The following is a 20,390-nucleotide window of genomic DNA, read 5'->3' on the forward strand; positions in this document are numbered from 1 at the left end:
AAATGCATAAAGATATTTCCACACATTAGAGCTTCTGTATTTCTAACAGAGAAAAGTAAATAATGAAACACTCAAGAGGAAATTAAAATACACGAAGTAGGAAATCCACTGATGTTCACAAAGCTAGGAAAATTCCACTAATTAAAAGCATGCCTGAAATGCAATTTCCAGTTATTTGGCACACACCATTAGAAGAGCCAGTCCTTCCAGTTTATCCAAAAAAAAAAAAAAAAAAAAAAAAAAAAGGCACCTCAGGAACCAGTAAAAGAAACAATTTAACATCACCTAACCAATATAATAAACAGTCAAATAACTGCTTATACTTGTTTCCATTATGTACCCAAACTGTTAATTATTTCCATTTGACTGCAAAATGATCAGGCAAAGGTTTGATATTAAAAATCCTTGTATTTTATGTGAGTATTGCACATAATACTCACATAAAAGACAAAGGTTTGATATTAGAAATCCTTGTCTTTTATGTGAGTATTACACATAATACTCACATAAAAAACTATGCAATTGATTCTAAGGTTTTTGTAAAGCCTGCTTAGCTATACAAGCTCAGAGAGACAAGCTTCAACATGGTTTATCAAACCCACACTCAGATAGAAGTAGGATGATGAATTTTTCCTGTCAGCATCCTAAAGCATCACTATACAATTTCCCACAGAAAATTAAAAACCAAGAACTCCTCCAATAAAATAAGGTTGTTAAGATCTCATCTTCCTAATATATAAAATAAAAATACAAAAAAATACATTTGTGGAAGTCTCTTTAAGTTAAAAGGCACTAATGTTTTTTTAAAATTCATTTTTAGAAAGATCTCTTAGTTTGGAAATGAAAACGAAAGTTTTAGTACAGTTTCAGTTGAAGTTTCAAATGATAAAATATTAAAAAAAAAATAGTTAAAGTTCAGTTACACAGGAGGTCTGTAGTTCAGAAACTAGTAATTTGCAAGCAAAAATGAATTACCAGCAGAAGAGAAGAAGGAAGAGCAGCTGAAATAAGGTGATGGGTTGCCAGGGAGGAAAAGAGTAATGAGCAGTGAAGCTAAAAACATAAGGAAGGCCTAGAGAGGAGAAAAGGAAGAGTGTTAAGGAGAAAAGGGAAAGAAGCTTATTACTAAGCAAGTTCTAAGTCAAGGAGAAAAATAAAAAGAGTATCTGCAGATAAAATAAGCCAACACGGTTTTTAAAAAGTGTAGGAATTACATAGGTACCAGGATAAGCAGTTATTCCACCAATGCAAGTGCTTTATTATCACTACAGATACAGAAGATTACTAACAATTTTTGTGGTATCAAATAAAATAGGATTTCTAAGAGATTATAAAGTGTCACAATCTCCTTGTCTCAAATAAACAGAATGTAAAGAAAGATATTATGGACTTTTTAATGAATAGTGGAAGTGCTCATGGTCTTGCCTTAGGAAAGAAAAAAACATACTAGATTCCATTGTAAATCACACGCATGTGGGTTTCTGCTCAGTGATTAATGGCTGTTCTGTTTTCAACTTTACAGTATTAAAGTACAATTAGAGAAATTCAAAAGTCTCTCTTGGCAGAAAGAATTAATGCTAAAAGTATTAATATTTGAAAATAATATTCAATTATATTTTTTACACCTCTAAGCTTTGTAGCCAACCACTGTCTTAGGCTACTTCAGTATTGTCACAACTGCAGCATACAGAAGGATTCACACTTTAAATAAATCTCCAACTTCCACAGAAAGACTGTTAATATGTAAAGAAACAGGATGTCAGAGAAATGGCATGGACCTTTAAGTATTACTTTATTATATAGTATAAGACAGAAGTTAGGAATGAGAAAAAGTAGAAGCACTATTAAAAAAAACAACCTTAAAATATTTAAAATACTACGTTTTTGAAGAACAGGAAAGGGACATACTGCTAGGAGAAAAAAACTGAAATTGTGGGAAAACAACTAAAAGAACAGCCAATCCTCAACCTATAATGAACTAGTTGTACAACAACTCTGAGGGCACAGAATAGAGCATGTAAAACAAACAAATTTGAATTCTAATTTATTTTGACTGTTATTAGAGAATTTCTGTGTGGAGTTACCTGTTAGCACTATCATTTGCTGCTTGGATGCTGCTGTCTATCTGCAGGACTGTTTTATAATCAATGTATGCCTGTCGATACCGCTCCATTGACTCATTTGCCATTGCTCGGCGTAGAAGAGGCTTAAGGGAAAATGGCTGAAGCTCCAGAGCCCTGGGAAAACAAACAGAAAAATGCGGGATTGAAAAGGAGTAACTGAATTAAGAAGAATAGAACTATTTTATGATATACACAACTATATGCAACTCTGATTTCAGATGGCACTTACAGTAAAATAACTAAGGAAAATGGGTCTGAGTGGTTCATATCAACATCCTAAATTACACCCAGTTTTCAAATTGTTAGTGCTTTTACTACAGCTTACTCTACTCAAAGCTCTGTCTTCCATCTGGAAAACTGCTGTCATCACCATGATATGATTAATGGAATGGCACCTGCTTATGAGCAAAAGCTATTTTTCTTAAGTCAGGCCTAGATCTACAAGGATTTCAAGTATATGGTGCTTCTGCTTACATGACTTTCAGTTTTTCTTCCTTAAATGAAAATATGCACTTAAAAAGCCCACCGACTAGGACAGTAGTACCAGAACATACACTTTTCTTTGGACTTTAGGTTTTTGTCTGCCTTTTGTCAGTTTACATTTTTGATTGTCTGCCTGGTCAACACCAAGCTCAACATTGTGCAATTAGAACTCCTTCCCAACACTATGCACTTTTCCAGCAATATGAAGCAGTCAAAGGCTGTATTTCTCAAGAACTACCTTATTTTCAATGATTCTTGCTAAAGAGAGATAAACTTTTAAAACAGTGAAATTAAGATGAGTCTAGACAATTTGATTTCATGAAGTCATAAAGCCATCCAGACTGAGATATCCCAGCTTTCTGCTACAGATATGATCAGCTCCAAGATCAGACAAGGCAGCTTGAGGATTGATACGGCTGGGCCTGAAAATCCTCCACGGGAATCTCTGCCCAACATCTCTGGGCAACCTGCTGCAATGCCAAGCAGTGCTCATGGGGAGAAGGTTTCTCCTAGTACAAGCCTACATAACTTTTTAGTTTGAAATCAAGTAACCTATTTGTAGATCATCTATTATATTGTGTTGCCTACTGAAGGCCTGACATTGCCTAATTTACGTGTGTTTGCAGATTTGCAGTTCTGCTTCCCAGTCTTTAAATTTTCTACCTCTGTATTATTTCTACCACTAAGCACTGTGAGTCCTCGTGCATCCAGGAAATATGCATGACATTCAGGACACTATCATTAGACAGTAAGAATAATTGGTAAGAACACAAAACCTAAAACCTCTGTATTACTGACTCCAGCTGAAGTCTTACATAGTTCAAACTTCCTGAAGAGAAAAATGTGATGGGTCTTAAATATGCCATCTTGGCCAGCTGTCTGTGATCCTGCGTCTATTTTAACAAAATACTGCTAATGAGTCATTTTCTTCAGAGAACTTATTCTGTCAGGTAGAATACATACAGTAAGTTAAATGTTTTGTACCTTTGTACTACAAAGGTACATGCACATTTTATTTTTAGTTTTGGAGGACTTTTTTTAACAGTAGAGTTGTGCTGTACAAAAAATCCCACTGATTAAATAATATGACTTCTCATTATTTTAAGATACTGTTTTGCACCTTTAGCCTCAGCATTATAAACTCAATCTATGGAAATATTAAAAACCCCCAAAACATCAAAAATACAGTAATAATTTAGTGGGACACAGTGTTTGATAGTTACTGAAGGTGTCTTGATCTTCTCTAACTCCTGTATCTTTAAAAGCCACAATAAGCAGAAAGGATTTTAACTCAATTCCTTAACGGCTGTAATTACTGTTTATAACTATGCAAGCATATGTTAAAAACCCCCAAACCAAAACAACAAACCAACAGAGAACACACACACACACCATACATGTGCTCAAAAGCAATTTCCAATACTGTGATAAGCACCTGGCTTAACAAAGCTTTTACATATTAGTTACTGCAGAAGTCCACTATAAACCTGCTTTTATATTAAAAAAATTAATCCCACTATGCATTTCTGTGAACAAAATAAGCTTAAGAACTGTCCTTACACAGTAAGACAGTAAGTTAAAAGTTATTACTTTCCTAGTTTTCATGTGATTGTTTATGTAACAAAGGTATCTGTCATTTAGACAGGGAATCACACTTTATTGGTACTGTTCTGAGACAAACAGCACTTAAAATGTTTAATCATCACCAGGAATGTTGCTGCTCTACATGGGAGGTTTCAATTTACCTGTTACAATCCTGAATGCAGTCACTGCAGTTCCCTTCTTTGAGGTAACATGCTGCTCTGTTTGAGTACAAGATACTTAAATCATCTGGACTTTGTTCTCCTAAAAGAAGTTACAATTAAAATCAAATAGTATTACTGAAATTACACTTAAGAATTAAAAATTTGCATACTCCAAGCTGCACTGCAGTAATGCAGTTTGCTGACACTGCAAAGCAGTAAAGAGCTTTCTTTTATCGAGTCGCCTAGACTATGTAAATATTCAAACATAAATGTCAACAGCTCTACCCCTAGAAAATTAAAACATTATTTCACTCATCGTCCTATATTTTCTGTCACGTGAATTGCTGTCTACTGAAATGATGCAAGATTTACTGCATGGTAACTCCTGTCACAAATCCAGGGGCAGGCTAAATTCGTTTACTTCTAATAAGTACCTTTCTATCGTCTAAACAGTTGTAGATTTAAAGTATAAGGTGTTACACTTACCAAGACCAGTGACATATTCAATTGCCTCCGAGTATTTGAGCACAGCTTCTCCAAACTGTCCACTCTTAAATAACTCGTTTCCTTCACTTTTTAGTTTCGCTGCATCAGGAGGAAGTGAAGCGGAACTGCCACCACCAGCCGACTGAGACCCTTCTCTATGCAGTTTGGAGATGTCGGCTTCGACGCTTTCACTCTTCTCATCACTGCGTAAATAGCCATTAACTTCGCCTTCGTGGTCTGACAAACGCTTTTCTGACTTCTTCTCTGACGCGCCCTTTTTCAGTCCGCTCTCAGCGGAGTCCTTGTGTTTGTGCGTGTCTCTGTCCTGCGCCTTGCCGCCGCCCTTGCCGTGGGACTTTCTGTGCGCGTTGCCCATGGCGGGCGCCGCCGCTGCCGCCCGCGCTGCCGCTGCCGCGGCGGAGGCTGCAAGGGCGTTAATGAGCCGGGTTAGAGCCGCATCATCAGCGCAAACCATCGGCCTGCCGCGCCAGGGGGGTGCTGCACAGCGACACCGACCGAAGCCTGCAGCACCCCAACGCCAGGGGGGTTATCGGCCTCGGAAAACACTGCTGAGGACACAGAAAAATTCCTCCTTACAAGTTACCATCAGTTGTTCTTGAGAACGAATTACTACGAAGCCTCATTGACCCTCGCTGGGCACAAGGGAACCCCTGTCCTGAGGTGTCAGAATGGTACAGGGCTCACCTTGAAATTAACTCTTTAAATACCGCCTATTACAACACGGACGCTTTGATCTCCTGTGACCAAATCAAATGCCTACGTGTTAAAATTAGATCATAAACTATCAAACCAGTAACGTTATACAAAACTCTCCTCAAATGTAACATAAACTAGACAGGATAAAAGCTTAAAAATCCTTCTCAAGAAGATTTCCTTTAAACATGTCAAAAACCCTTTTATGCATACTTGTAATCATTCAACTTTCACTGTTATTTACTACAAATTTATTAGGAAAAATCATAGAAAAAGGGTATTAGAGAATAAAATCTCTATCTTCCATATTCATCTGACTTCCTACCAGATGACCACCGCAGTATTCAAAGACAGATTTCTGCAGAGCCTGACTCTCGATAGTACTAAGCACACAACAACTCTGCCTTTTGGTACTATTAAGATGATATCTTCTCTTAACTTGATGTTCTTATCTGTCCAACAGAATTTTTTCACATATTGGAATGGTACTTGCAATTGATTTTAACAACAAGCTGACACTGACTTAATATGGATGAACTCCAGATGGTCCAAAATGAAAGAAATAATTTTTTTTAAACACACAAAATGTTACTGAAATCAAATTGAACAAGATGGAAAAACATAAGATTTGTAGAAACAATAGATCCTTTAGTGCCTCCTACCTAGCGGAGATCCCTGTTGTAAAATACCATATTTAATAATAAGTTCATACTCCACAGTGGGCACAATGATAGGCTAAATCAACCCACACAGACATTTTTGTAAAACTTAAATTATTTATACTTGAGACATCCACCCACCCACCCATCCAGCTGGTGGTAACAAATATACCAAAAAGGTTTAAAGTCTATTTGCTAGGGAGAATGGTAAAAGACTTGCAGGGCAGATGAATGAAGACACCAGTGTATAACCAGCTTCCTTAACATACATGCTAAAGTACTTTCATTTTACATACACCAAAACAGAAAAAAAAAATGTAAATGTCACAGACTAACAGGTGATAGGACAAGCTTTTACAAAACATAGTGGAACACTGTCGAAGAGCATCCCAGCTTCTAGAGACAAAGAAAAAGCAAGGCAGGCACACAATATGTGATGTGAATGTTATTACTGTGAATAATGTGTAATTCCTGAATATAAGAAGAAACTTCCTAAAGATGAAGTGCACAGAACTAGTCCTGGATTAAACAGGAAGCATGTACAACATTTGGAGTCTGGAGTCCCCCTGACAATAGGAATGCTGATAGTTACCTTGTTTAGCTGCTGGGTAATACTCACTGGTTAAATATTTCAGGCCTGAGTAAACAGCATGCAAAGATGTACAGCTATACTTCTCAAATATAATTCTCATTGTCTTTTAGTTTCAGTCTTTAAAAACAATGTTCCTGTACTGGTCTCTACAGAGAAATGTACTCATGAAAGCAGTATTTGGGCCTAAAAAAATACCAATACTTCTGAACTTTTCTTAAGGAAAAAAAAATTCAAGATACATTATAAATTCCAAGGAGAATTTGAAGAAAGGTAATGAAAAGTCTGTACAGAATTTTGACCAGAATGACAACAAATACACACAAGAAAGAATTTTAATTTATGTTATTACTAAAATAACAAACTTAAAATGGAAGGACCATCATAAAACTAAAACCAAAAACCACTATATACTCTAACAGGAATATTTGAAGTTTGGTGTTTTCAATTAAATAATATAAAATAATATAATATATATAATATTCTTTAATATTGTAATAGATCAAGTATATACCATACAGCTCAACAAATTTGTCTTAATTAAAGGGCTATTTAAAATGTATCAATTTATCTTCAAACTGTATTTATTACTTGAGGTTATAACTTCTAGAAACATGTCAAAATACCAGGTGCTTTGTCAAGCACATGGTTTTTAGTTTTTGCAGCGCCTGAATACTGGTTTTTATAGTCTCTAGGATGCAAGCAATTTTCTATTTCTATTGTACAGAAAGGACTCCATTTACTTCTTCTTTCAGTTACACAGATTATGAAGAGAGACTACACTCTATTTAGACTGTTTTTTTCAAAGTTCAGAAATCAACTCTTCAGCCCTAAAGAAAACAAATTTTTTTTTCCAATCTCTAAATTGTAAGTTCAGTAGAAATGCATTAAGCTTACCAATTAGAATGTGAAATAAATGTGACTACATGACTGGATTACATGGACTACTGGACTGCCTGTGATTACAGGACTAGAGGTTTAGTCTACTTATTGCTGTTAGGTTCACAGAACATTTTTTATTCATCCACTGAACTAAATTCATATTTGTTTCCAGTTGTACAAGAAAATACAGCATAATCTATGACAATGCTTGCCACTTAAATCTGAGAAATACTCATGTGTATCACAGGAACACATATGCCATTGGCATCAGTTGACAATCTTCCCTATGTTTAAAGGCCTAACCTTTCATCAACAGAATGGAAGTCTTCCTATGGAGCTGGAAGGCACATAGTCATCTGAATGCTCACAATAGAAAACACCCCCAAATGAACAGACATTTAAGGCTTGGGACATGATGCATCCCTTTCTTCCAAGGGTTTTAGCTCAGGAGATTTGGTAGACATCAATGGATGTGGAAAAACCTAATCTTGTGTGCCAACAATACATTATTGTATCACACATTTAAAGTCCAACATTGACGATTAAGCTGCAAAACCCACAGACTGATTTAAACACAGAAAACATAAAAGTCACAGCTGTCATGCTGCAATACCTTAAAGAGCCAACATAACTAAAAAAAGGAGAAGGGTGAAATCAGGCTAGGGATTTTATTCTGTTGCAGGCAAGAGGCGAGCCATGCAGCTGAAGCTAAAAGCAACCTGCCAATGCAAGCCTTCCTAGCCCCGGCTGCCTCATCTCCACCGGCAAGCCATGGATTCTGATTATACCAGAGGCTTCATCCCAAGAGCCTTGCAGTTTACCACATACTAATCCAGGAATGGGAGATACACTTCAACTGCTTGTAAACTACATCCAGTACAAGCATTACATGTTGTTTACCTCTAATACAAACTTCCAGAGCACAGAGATGAGCTCTTACAATAAAAAAAAAACAAACAAAAAATAATAGTTTCCAAAACAAACAACAAAAATTCTAGATGTTAACAAATTATACTTGATCATTTTTACACCCTTTGATGCAAGCTTGGGAAGAAAAATGCAGAAGAAAAATGTGCTGGTGGAAAGGCAGGAAAGCTATGTGAGAGAAAGATACCAGGAACACAAAATGTTCTCTGACCAGAAGAAAATTTTAACTGGGTCCACATCAAAAGACAGGTGTAAAATTACACAGGGCACAGAGAAGTAAGTGATTTATAGCAACATTTTCCATTTGTCTCTGTTATGCCCGTTCTAGAAAGAATTACAAAGATATGTAATAAAACTGGGTTCTAGATTTCACACTCATATCTACTGTAAGCAGTCAATGTAAGTTTAGTTTTTGAACAGGCAAAATTCTTTGCAAGAATATATGGGTGAATTGTGTGAATAAACATTACTATCTCAAAGACAGCTATTTGTTCCTTAGGTTAAAATAAAATAGGAAATGATAAGACATTACTTTTATCTCCACCACGTCTTTCAAGTTCTTCTGTATTTTCCCCTCTTGCTTCACCACATTCTGAATCATCTATCTCTTGAATAAGTATTTTTTTTCCTTTGCCTTGAGGCTCAGATACAGGCTTTAAACTTTTCAGTTTCTCTTCGATCTCTAGCAGACTTTTCTACAATACAGAAAAAAAATCAGCAATAGCAAAAGTTTTTTCATTATGTATATAAATTAATTTATATAAATTAGTTTACGTACAGCAAATACATTCTGTTAAATAATCCATGTGAGATCCTGAAGAATTATCAAGATAAATGTTGCCAATGTAAAAAGATGGTAAATAAATGTGTATTTTCCAAGAGCCAGCATCAAAACAAGATTAATAGCCAATTTCTCTCTCACAAGAAATAGACACAAGATATCTTCACATCTTTACGTGAAGATATCACATAAATAAATAAATACTTTTCTTGAATGCACTGCTTATCAAAAAGAAAAAAACTAAATTCAAAGGAAAAAAGTAGATTTATGATTGTGAGATCTGGTATGGTCCACTAAAAAGAGATGTGGAAAATAGGCTCTCTAGAGAATCTCCAAAAAAAGCCAAAAGTCAGAATCAAAATTTATGCTATGGAGAATCTAATGTCAGATGGACAACTGATGGAGAAATACAACTGAGAGAAGAAGAACCAAGAGGAAAATAGTCTGTTAACAGTGTAGCAGAAGGACACCGTTGAATAATGATAAGGTTTGCCCCTCTTATAAGAACTGCAATTAGATGATCAAACAGCTTCTCATTCCATAATATTTTCCCATTACTCAAAAAACCCCCTTTAACTGCACTTGGAATCATCAAGGTGGGAAGAGACCTTTAAGATCAAGTCCAACTGTTAACCCAGCACTATCACTGTAACCCGTAAACCACTAAATCACTTTACACTGTCAGAGCAGAGTAAGACACACCCAGCATTATGTGGTATTCTGAATGTAATGCAACGCTGTGCAAGAAAGTGCCATCTCAGTACTTCCTGTCTCAAGAAAAAATAAGAACAGGATCAAGCAAAGATTCACATCTTTGGACAAACTACCTTGAAAAATTCCAGTTACTGACAACCAATTCACTTTTGTATTAGTGATTCTGGATATAAAAATGCACTCTGCATATGTTCCATACATTCATAGTTAGCTCAAGAGAGTTTTGAGGATTCTCCAAGCAATGAGAAACTTGAAAAAATGCCCTGCCAAGCACCTGTCATTTCTAGATGTGCCAGCCAGGGCATAATAGCTGGCATGAATAAGTAGATATCTACTTTCAGCTACAAAAGCACTGTTCAGCAAAGCAAGAAATGGAAGAGTGTAAACAAAATGAGTGACTATCTCTGTCTGGTATTATAAAAAGTCTCAGCACAGCCTATTTGATACATCTTTTCACATAGACTGTCGTAGAATTTGTCATCACAGACTCACAAGGTATCTAGATATTCAGTCTTGTAAACAGAAAAGAAAAAGACCAAAATCTCTTTCAGGACTCAGATCTAGAGACATGCAATTCCTTGGCTGATGTGAAACTCAGGAACTATTCTGGACAGGAACTCAGCTCCAGGAACACACTAAAAGGGATAAATGTTGTATGTGGTGTATTTGACACAAGAGGCTTGTACCACTTTCTCTGGCTCAAGCAACAGTAATAAATAACTCCATGGAAAGAAGCAGCAATGAACAAGCTGCTAGCAGCTTACAATATGCCACCAACAAGAGCTGGACAGAAGTCAGAAGTTGGGACAATTGCACAGCATTCAGAAGTCATACGTAAAAACATTGGGAGGGTAGTATTATGACAGACTCATAATTAACATAGTAAAAACAAGCAGTTTACCATCATACTTTACTATGTAAACAAGCAGTTTACTATCAAAACTGCTCAGTACTGAAGATTCTCAGGACATAGAGAGTCCAAATGCAAGGATTGTTCTAACCTGCAAAACATCCATAAGATACCAATCAAAGGACACAAACCAATCCTCTCCTTAACAGCCAGAGTAATAGTAGTGCAAGGACCACATCCTGACCTTGATTTTCAAATAAAGTATCTGGCTTTCTTTGATCCAAAATTGGTTATTAAGAGTCCAGATTTATCAGAAGGTACAAAAGGTTCTTCATTTTACCCTGGAGATGAGAAATGAGGATTTATAACATTACACTGAAGCAAAGACAGAATCCAGTACTTCTCATTTTGGGTAAACTTTACCGCTGTAACAACAAAAGTTTGGCATCTGTTGAATCTTTCTTCTCTTTATGTACTCAAACTTATACGCACCTATCTCAATGGACCTTTTCAAGAGACATTTCCAAATAGCTTCTATCAGCAAGACACTAATACTGCAAGCATGTTCTGCAGAAAATGTTTTAGGCACCTGAATTACATTAATAGAGAAGTCTTTTCCTCACAATCAAGTCATGAACAGAAGATCTGGCCACATTCAAGTACCTAATTTCCACCTCATGTGGTCTTGGGAAACTGATCAACAGCACAGAAGATTGAGTGTGTCCTCAAAACTCACAGTTACGTCAAACAACGTGAACTGTACTCACTTTATGCTACATCTGCATACAACCTCTTTCTAACCATACTGAACTCACAGATCTTTACCTTGGCCATAGAGTTTTCTGGTTCAACAGACAACACTTTATTCAGATCCTCTATAGCAGTCTGGTAATTCTGAAGATGACTGTGCACAGTGGCACGACGCATCAAAGCTACAAAAGAACAAAGCGTATTGTTTATGTATTTAAAGTATAAAGTGAATAAAAATACACTATTTTTTCTACACATATTAAGTGCAGTTGTGCAGTTTTTAAAATTCTGTACTTCTATATTAGTAGCAAGTGTTTTCTTTATGATTTTAATGATGCAATTTCACATGACATCTTTTGAGGCAGCAATCATGCATTGTGAAGCACTTTTTCATAGTTTTCAAATTTTCCGCCTCCACCCATGCAAATACAGTTAGCTACATTCAAGTCCTTGTCTTCAGAAAGAATAAACCAACAACTTTAATTGTTTTCAAGTCCCTTTTAAATTAATTTATAATTCAGTGGATGTATTATGGAAACACTGCACGAATAAAAGAGAGCTTATAGTTATCATATGAAAAACATGCTGCCATGTAAGAATTCCCATTACAGATCAACAGGATGAACTGCATAAAACTTCAGTAACCGCCAAAGAAGCATTTAAATGGCTTTGGGGAGCTATGCTGTTCCCTTATTTGTACTTAGACCTGATTTAAAGCTCAGTTACGTCAACTAACCTCATGTACCATTTTATTTGCCAGATGTAAAATAATAAATTGAAATTTTATTTTCTGCTTTACCTTTTATGTTGCCAGGTTCCATATCTAGTACCTTATCACAATCCTCCAAAGCACTGTCCCAGTCCTGAAGTTTGATTTCTGCTTGAGCTTTGTTATTATACACAGCTGCAGTTGGTATTACTGATATACTCCTAAAAGAAAGGGAATATTGATCATGTTAGAGTCAGAGTCAGAAAACCTGAATCTAGAAACACTTCACCACTGGAAGCTGAAAACAGTACTATGGCAATATTAATACTGGTATTCTAACCACAGCAGTGGTTAGAGACTCTCTCCTGTGAGACCACGGGCAACTATCCCACCACCTCGATTTACTGTCTTCAGAGGCCTCTTCCTTGCCAGATTTAGACCTGAGATGTTGCAGAGGAGACGCCATGGCTCATCTGTCACTTAGACTACCTCCTGTCACTACCTCCTCCTGCCATCCATATAGACTCCAAAAAAACTGCCAAATGGAACCTTTGAGAGATGAAGAGTAACTACACAGCTCTGGGGATTATGATGAAAAGCATGGTGGTGGGGGAGAACACATGGGACTCTCCTTGATCTTGCTTGTAAAATGGAAAGACTGAGGTAGCAGTGGCTGAAGTGTCCAGGTCCATGTCTGGCTGCAGGGCTGGTATTGTAGGTAGGGCTTTAGTTTCTGTAACAACAGAATCATATCTGAGGAACAAGGACAGCTAGGACGCACATAACAAAGTAGCATAAGGGAATCTTTGCCAACAACCTTGTTAATGTTGCAAGGGAGACCCTAAACTGTGCTCCCTGGAAAGAACAGCAATGGAAGTGCCAGGGGGACAGCACACTGCAGTAGACACACTGTTGTTGTAAAAAAAAAAAACAAAACAAAAAAAAAAAAAAAAAAAAAAAAAACCCAAAAAAAAAGGCTGAAGAACAATCTCAAATACTTGTCCACAAATGCACAACACGTAGGAAACAAAGAAAAAGAATAAAAGCTCTATGCAGCTATGATCCCAGAGGGGTAATCTATGCATGCTCTTTAGAAACGGTAGGAGGGTGAGGAAGAAGAGGAGATGCATTCTAGTCTAAGCAGTGATTCAATGTGTGAAGGTTTGTCTTCACACAAGAGACACAGACAAGAGACTGACAAGCCAGTGAAGAAAGCCAATGGGTAAGAAGAAGAGGTCAGACTCTACATTTTCCATTCTAGCCACAGATGACCCCTTCAGGTTATTAACAATTCACTCCAAAATACTTTACTTAAATATTTATAACTCTAATAAAATAGACTGCAGATAGGATTAGAAAAGTGACCAGTTAGAACAGCATGGTGTCACTATCACACATATCAAAAGGCATACAATGCCCCTGGGGGTCAAAAGTGGAAAAACTCTCCATTCGAAAGGATTCTGCCTACCCTTAGTTATTAGTAGTTATTTATTTACCAAAAGCAGACATTTTTACTTATTTTTTATTATGTATCTGTATTTTATTTATTGTATATGAAATACAGCTATAGACCTTTTTTTTATGTTTATGTAAAAAACCCAAACAAAACAAGAAAAATATTAATTCAAGAGCAATTAAAAAAACCAAACCCATCACACATCAAATGCCTCAGTTAAGCAGCTTGTGCTCTATGAATATCATTACAAGTGTGCACACACACATACATTTATATGTATCTATCTATATCAGCAACCTCCAGAAAAATTTTCCTAAGTTGTTCTACAAAATCCTGCCTCCTTCAGTGACATTATGGATGATACTTCCTAAACATAAATCTGTTAATTATTTATTTTACTGCTGTTCCACACTATTTCTAGTCATTGTTTTCTTCATACTTATCTGCACTGACCACAGATGTATTAACAATCTCATACTTTTTTCCAAGGTTATCCCACTATAATATCATAGCTCATTGATTATCTTCACGTTTCATCTCACAGTAGTGTCATATCATTACCCTTTATTTACACTGGTAATTATTACTCCAAGATTCCCATGTACTCTAAATTTCTAAATGACAACTCTGATACTTCTAATTTCTGGGTTTTTTAAAGACCTTATCATTTCAAAGCACAGAGTTACATTACATTTGGAATTATTTTGTTTCTCAACATTCTGATCATCCTTTTATTTTTGTAAACATGCCATTGAATCTCAATGGTTTAAAAAATCTGAGGAAGTTTGTGACACCTGTAGATTGCATTCCAACACTATCTAGCCCCTTCTCTTCTGATAAATAAAAATTAATATGAGGATGGATCAGTGTTTTAAATATTCTTATGTCAAATCTTTCTGCCCTTTTGAAAATAATCTAATAGTCACTGGTTGCTTCACTAGGAACTTGTTTCAATTACATTGAACATTCACAAGTAAGAGTCATTAAAATAAAAGAACACAATAGCGTTTACTCACCGAGTGTAATATGTCACTGCTTCCACATAATCCCCAGTGGCAAAGGCTTCATTGCCCTTTTCTTTTTCACGAGTAGCAATAAAAATTTTCTCTCTCTTTGTCATTCCTAGCAAAAAATATTTCTAGACAACAACTAGCCACTTGCACAGATGAAACCAAAACAGTCAGATAAAATACTTTGAATCTCATAGTCTGCATTTTTTAAAAGCACATAGCTTCCTAAAAGACAAATTTGTATTTTATTTCCTGTAATAAAACACTAAATTCTTTTAATAGGCATACAATTCAGCGTGCAAGAAAAAAGCAGTTGGCTAACCTCTACCATTCTTTTACAATACCAAATGTATGCTTTATTTCTTTACCTAGTGCTCTCAACTAAACATAAACATTCTTACTGTTTATTAAGCAAGACTAGATTTTCTTCAAACGTGGCTTCAAGCTCACTTGATGATCTAACAACTTTTAGCATCTCTAGAGGCTTAAAAATAAAGGCACTTTAATTCTATTATATACTTCTTTAATTACTATTCATGCTCTACAACACAGTATTACAACTAAAGAAAATTTATGTTTCTAAGACATTACCAGTTGTGTCAATTTTCTTTTCAAGTATGGGTAGACTTGGCCTACTGAAGAATCTTGCTTTTGAGTTACTTTCTTCACAGTCTTCATCAATTTTAGAACATTCCTTTTCTACATCGAACCTTTAATTAATAAAATGACCAATTCAATAATGCTGCATAGCAAGACTCCTCAGCTGATAGAAAGGCATACTGTATTTTCATTATAAACCAAACGAAAAGAGATACAGGCTGTGTTCAATTATTGGTGACCAAGAAAAATCTCTGCCTCACCTCTTCACCATCTTCCCCAAAAAAGACAGGTAAAATTTAAGAAACAGTATCATCAGGCTCCATCCCAGCCCTATCAAACATCCCCATTAACCTTTGCCAAAATAACTGAGAAACATCTTCAAACTCAAGTAAACTTGAGACAAGTAGTGTAAGACATTTCAAAGCAGCTCTAAAGCAGCTTTTGAAAACAGTGTTCAGGAACATACATCAAATAAATATTGCTGCCATAGCACTGTAAAATAAATATAGTAATAATAAATTCCTACACTATACAGAAACATTGTTCTTACTGCTTTTCTGTGTAGGGTGTAATGGAAAATAGCCTTTTCACAATAATCTTGACAATATGAATAATTTCTTTCTAAAATAGAGATAATATTTTTGAAAATTTCTCCAACTCACAACCTTTTCACGTAACACTAATTGTTCTCCATTTTGAATCTGATCTTTTGCTAGCTTACTTTTACCTATTTATTATAAATTAACCACATTTCAAATAAATGTTTTTTAAAATAAGAAGTGAAACATTTTATTTAGAAATTGCCTACACAATTATTTGAAAGTTTTGAAATATTCCTCCAAGGATTTTAAAACCATGATATGCTTTAAATTGGAAAAATCTTTCAGACAGCTCTGTTTCAGTGTACTCATAATCCAAAATAAATACACTCTATGGGAAATTTCACAACCTGTACTATTATCAGCAGGCTAAACCCCTAAAGATTATGTACATAAATGTGTAAACAAAATCTGTACATTACTTTGGAGAGATACAGGACCAAGACTAAAGAATAAATGAATGAAAGAATAAATTGTTGCAGAAATTACTATTTTCTTTGTCCACTTTTGAGCAGGAAGGCACCAATTTCTGAAAGATACACGCATGAAAATAATTGATTTCCAAAACTTATGCAAAACAGGGTTTTTGTACGGGCTTTGGGGTATAGTTTCATTACCCAAACCCCGCAATATCCCCATCTACTGCACTAGAAACTTGTGCCTCCTCACTCTGATTCTAGAGCATTATATTCCAGATTTCAGGAACTACAGGAAAAGCTTCTACAATGCATAACACAAGTACGTGCTTTTTGCTTTCTGTGTTCAACAACTCGGGCATGAACCTGTCATGCAACTTGGGAGGGTGATGCACCACCATTACATGATGCAGAACGTCTTTGTATCAGAGCTCCATCCATTCTAAAATAGTTACTGTCTAAACCTCTCTTAAGTCTAATTGCATCTGAGTAAACTGATGCACCTGCCTGAAGCTCATTCTTTGAGGTTAGTGGGGTTCAATGCAGGAGGAAGTACTCATGAGTTTTGTTTTCAGTATAGAACTGTGGCTTTAGATATAGAGAAGTCCATGTTTGTAAGTCCATGTTAAATAACCCTAAAACTATTTTCAAAAATCTCATAAATTAAGTAATCAATTTTTATTTATTTTTCTGCTGATTTACTATATATCACACTGCTTGTACAAAAGTATAGACTAACTTATTCTCAGCTGTTAGCAGCACAATGTGTCATTTCCATTTTAACAGAATATTTATTAAGGAAAATCAAAGTTTCATCAGTGTTACAGTTCCCTAAAATGCTGACCATAATACTAGATTTCTGCAAAATACATCAACTGTGTTATCTAGTTAAACAAGTAAGATTTATTAAAACTGAAATATAAGGGATTAAACATACTTGTCCCATTCACTGTAATCCCGTGGTATGTTTTTCTTGCTTCTTTGTTTGTTTTGCAAATTTTTGTTCTAAAAGAGAAACAAACAGCCATCTTGTAAGACTATTTGTTGCAGTGGAATTCACAGTGATTTTGTTTCTGCAGTACATATTTTCCTAGTAACCAACACTACTCATAACTAATCTTAGCTCAGTCTTGAAAATGTAATTCATCTTGGTTCAAATAAAATCTTGATGCATTTCACATATCATTGCAATTTGAGGGGCTCCTGAGTCTCACACTTCTTGGCTGCTGTCCTATCACATCACAGAGGCACTGAGTGAAACTTTCTAATTAGTATCTTGTGATGCCATCTTCCCAACCATCCTTTCAACATAGCAAGGGACAACTCAGTCTTCGGCAGACCCAGCCTTGTGATGAGGTGTTTGACACTGAGAGTGAATCAGTAACCAACCTGGTTATAGGCTTCCCTTTTCCCGAGAGAATTTAAGGCACAGATTTTGGGTGTCTCTGGAATACTCATAACAAATTTGGAAATAAATTACTTCAAAGTAGCGTCTGGACTTCTTTTCACCATTTATCACTTCACTAAAGACAATTCCAAGATTATTTACATTCATTTTAGATTTTAGACAAGTTCCATCTTTGAAGCTGGCCTTATCTAAAATTTATCTTAAGGACCTTCCTGCAACAATCAGTTCCGACAATCAGATTTGACTGCCTTGTATCTCAACCCATCTCCTACACTAATGGACTCTATTTCCCTAGCTGTCACCTTTGGCGTCTTTTCTACCTCTGTCATGAGACTATACTTCTTCTTTGCCCCTCCCCGCTTGTTGACTTCAAAATACTTAATAGCAAGGTGTGGTTCCAAACAGGTATTTCACAGTGGAACAGCCAGTTCAAAATAGTCCCATCTACCCTATCCTGGCCATTCAGTCCTCCTCTTACCTTGCAATCCAACATTCACTGAGTTACACAAGTGTAATTCTTTACTTACAATTTTCTGTGTTTAAACAAACAATCTGATAGAGATCACAATACAATCTCCAAATATCTGTACCAGTTCAATTCAGCATGTGATAAACCGGACCAAAGAAATGACCAGAAGCTTCCTAAATTCGCTTTACCAGTGGTGACACTGTAACAAGGACACACTTCTGCAGATGGAAGTAAACACCTCAATTTACATAATGCAAATGTGACCCTTCCTGTAAACACTTCTGACTATCTATAATGTTAGGTTACACAAATTTTTGTAGCATATAACTCCAGAATTACTCTTAATGTTATGTCTTTCAGGAAGCGAGACAAAATGACAAATATATTTAGCGATCAACACATATTTAGAAGAAGGAACTCCTAAACATGCCTTCCTGAAACATGAGTTATCATTATATATCCATCCTGGTGTATATTACTAATTTAATGAATATCAAGCATTTTTTTTCAACTGAAAGTCCTTAATTTAAATGAGCAAAAATACTGCTCTCAGAAGAAACTCTCATAAGGTACTTACACTAAAGCAACTCCAGCTTAGGGAGAGAACCATAGCATGTACATTTAAGGAATGAAGAAGAAACATTGACTGAAAAATCCACAATTTAAAAAATTCCAAGTCTTGTATCTTTGAAATAATTGTAATCAAGCTGTGGTTCCAACAGTCAGGAATTTCTCGATCAATAATATTTCAGAGGATCTTATCCAAGAGGCTTTGATAAAAACCGTACACTTGCATGCCATGGAACTCCAAAAAAGAAATCTCTGTGTTTGCCATGTTTCCTGCCATAATTCCTAATGCATGAATCCCACTGGGTTTGAAGCCCACTGAACATTTTCTGGACCAAAGACAAACACACAAACTGGCTTCAGTACAGGTGACACAACTTGGCCTTGGTTCTCCTGTGGGCCCTGTGTGCTGGCCTAAAACATTACTATTCTACAGCAGCTAACCAGTGTTAGTTTTTAATTCAGAATATCCAAAACAACAAGAAGGCTTTTAGATCCTATCGCGGTGGATTTTTATAACATAGAACTTGTATGCATTTTGCATGCCCTGGGCTGTGGCATGAGGAGGTATCTTAGGATGCAAATCTTTCTGGAAGAGTTTTAGAAAACCATGTTTTGGTTTTGCCTAACAATATTTTGTTAGGCAAAGAAACCTAAGCTGAAATCCCATCAATACAGTCTTTTGAATATGAGTATCTTTAAACACATGCTTTAGTTCTCTCCTGGACAAAATGAGGCAGCAAAAATAGTAATTATGCAGTGTGGACAGTTAAGACAGTTCTGGGCAGCCTAATAGGAAAACAGGGGTGTAAGACAGAAACTCCACATTGTGTTATAGAGGCGGATATTGCATAAACTTTACTCTTTTTCAGCCCACTTTTGTAAAATCCCCCCCATGGATTCACACCAATAGAAAGAAAACACTATATAGAGTTATAAACAATCAGTAGTGAATTGAAATTATACCCACATATAGTATCAGCAAGAAAATCTGATTAGAGACAAAACAAGATGCTTTCATTTACCAAATTCATACCCATTAGTGCAGTCCACTGATTTAGGGTCAATAATGAGTTCCAGAACTGGATTCATTGAAAATGCTGAACTCTTTATATACCAGATCAGATTAATATTCTCCAAACAAGTAATAACATAAAATTATGGAAAGACTTTGTGCATTTCTTTCTAGCAAAGAGGATAAATTTATCATGATGATTCTAAACTTGATCCCACTTACACAATTATATGATGCCAATCTGAAAAATAACTATAGTCCCAACTGATTAGGGCCTTTCCATCATTTTATGCTTACATTCCAAACTGGATATACTGAGTTCACATGGTATTAAACCATTTCCTGTTCTAGCAGTTATACAGGACATGAATGAAGGAGAAGGCTATAGTGGCACAATCCATCTCAGCAAAATAGGACAGTCAAGAGGAGCATTGAAAA

At 35.9% G+C, this 20,390-nt stretch overlaps 1 protein-coding gene across 2 annotated transcripts in view; it reads right to left on the bottom strand.

The window, feature by feature from the left end:
- SPAG1 (sperm associated antigen 1) overlaps positions 1 to 20,390 on the bottom strand; it is a 37,297-nt gene that overhangs the window by 12,925 nt on the left and 3,982 nt on the right. For both annotated transcript variants that reach the window (XM_068183963.1, XM_068183972.1), the window contains exons 5-13: positions 17,431 to 17,498; positions 15,470 to 15,588; positions 14,885 to 14,990; positions 12,503 to 12,633; positions 11,779 to 11,885; positions 9,141 to 9,303; positions 4,838 to 5,260; positions 4,352 to 4,451; positions 2,085 to 2,237 (exon numbers count right to left, since the gene is read on the bottom strand). In XM_068183963.1, the coding sequence (XP_068040064.1) occupies positions 2,085 to 2,237; positions 4,352 to 4,451; positions 4,838 to 5,260; positions 9,141 to 9,303; positions 11,779 to 11,885; positions 12,503 to 12,633; positions 14,885 to 14,990; positions 15,470 to 15,588; positions 17,431 to 17,498 (1,370 nt within the window). The remainder of the gene's footprint in view (positions 1 to 2,084; positions 2,238 to 4,351; positions 4,452 to 4,837; positions 5,261 to 9,140; positions 9,304 to 11,778; positions 11,886 to 12,502; positions 12,634 to 14,884; positions 14,991 to 15,469; positions 15,589 to 17,430; positions 17,499 to 20,390) is intronic.

This window comes from Anomalospiza imberbis, chromosome 1 (genome assembly GCF_031753505.1).
Source record: "Anomalospiza imberbis isolate Cuckoo-Finch-1a 21T00152 chromosome 1, ASM3175350v1, whole genome shotgun sequence".
NCBI classification, from domain to species: Eukaryota; Metazoa; Chordata; class Aves; order Passeriformes; family Viduidae; genus Anomalospiza; species Anomalospiza imberbis.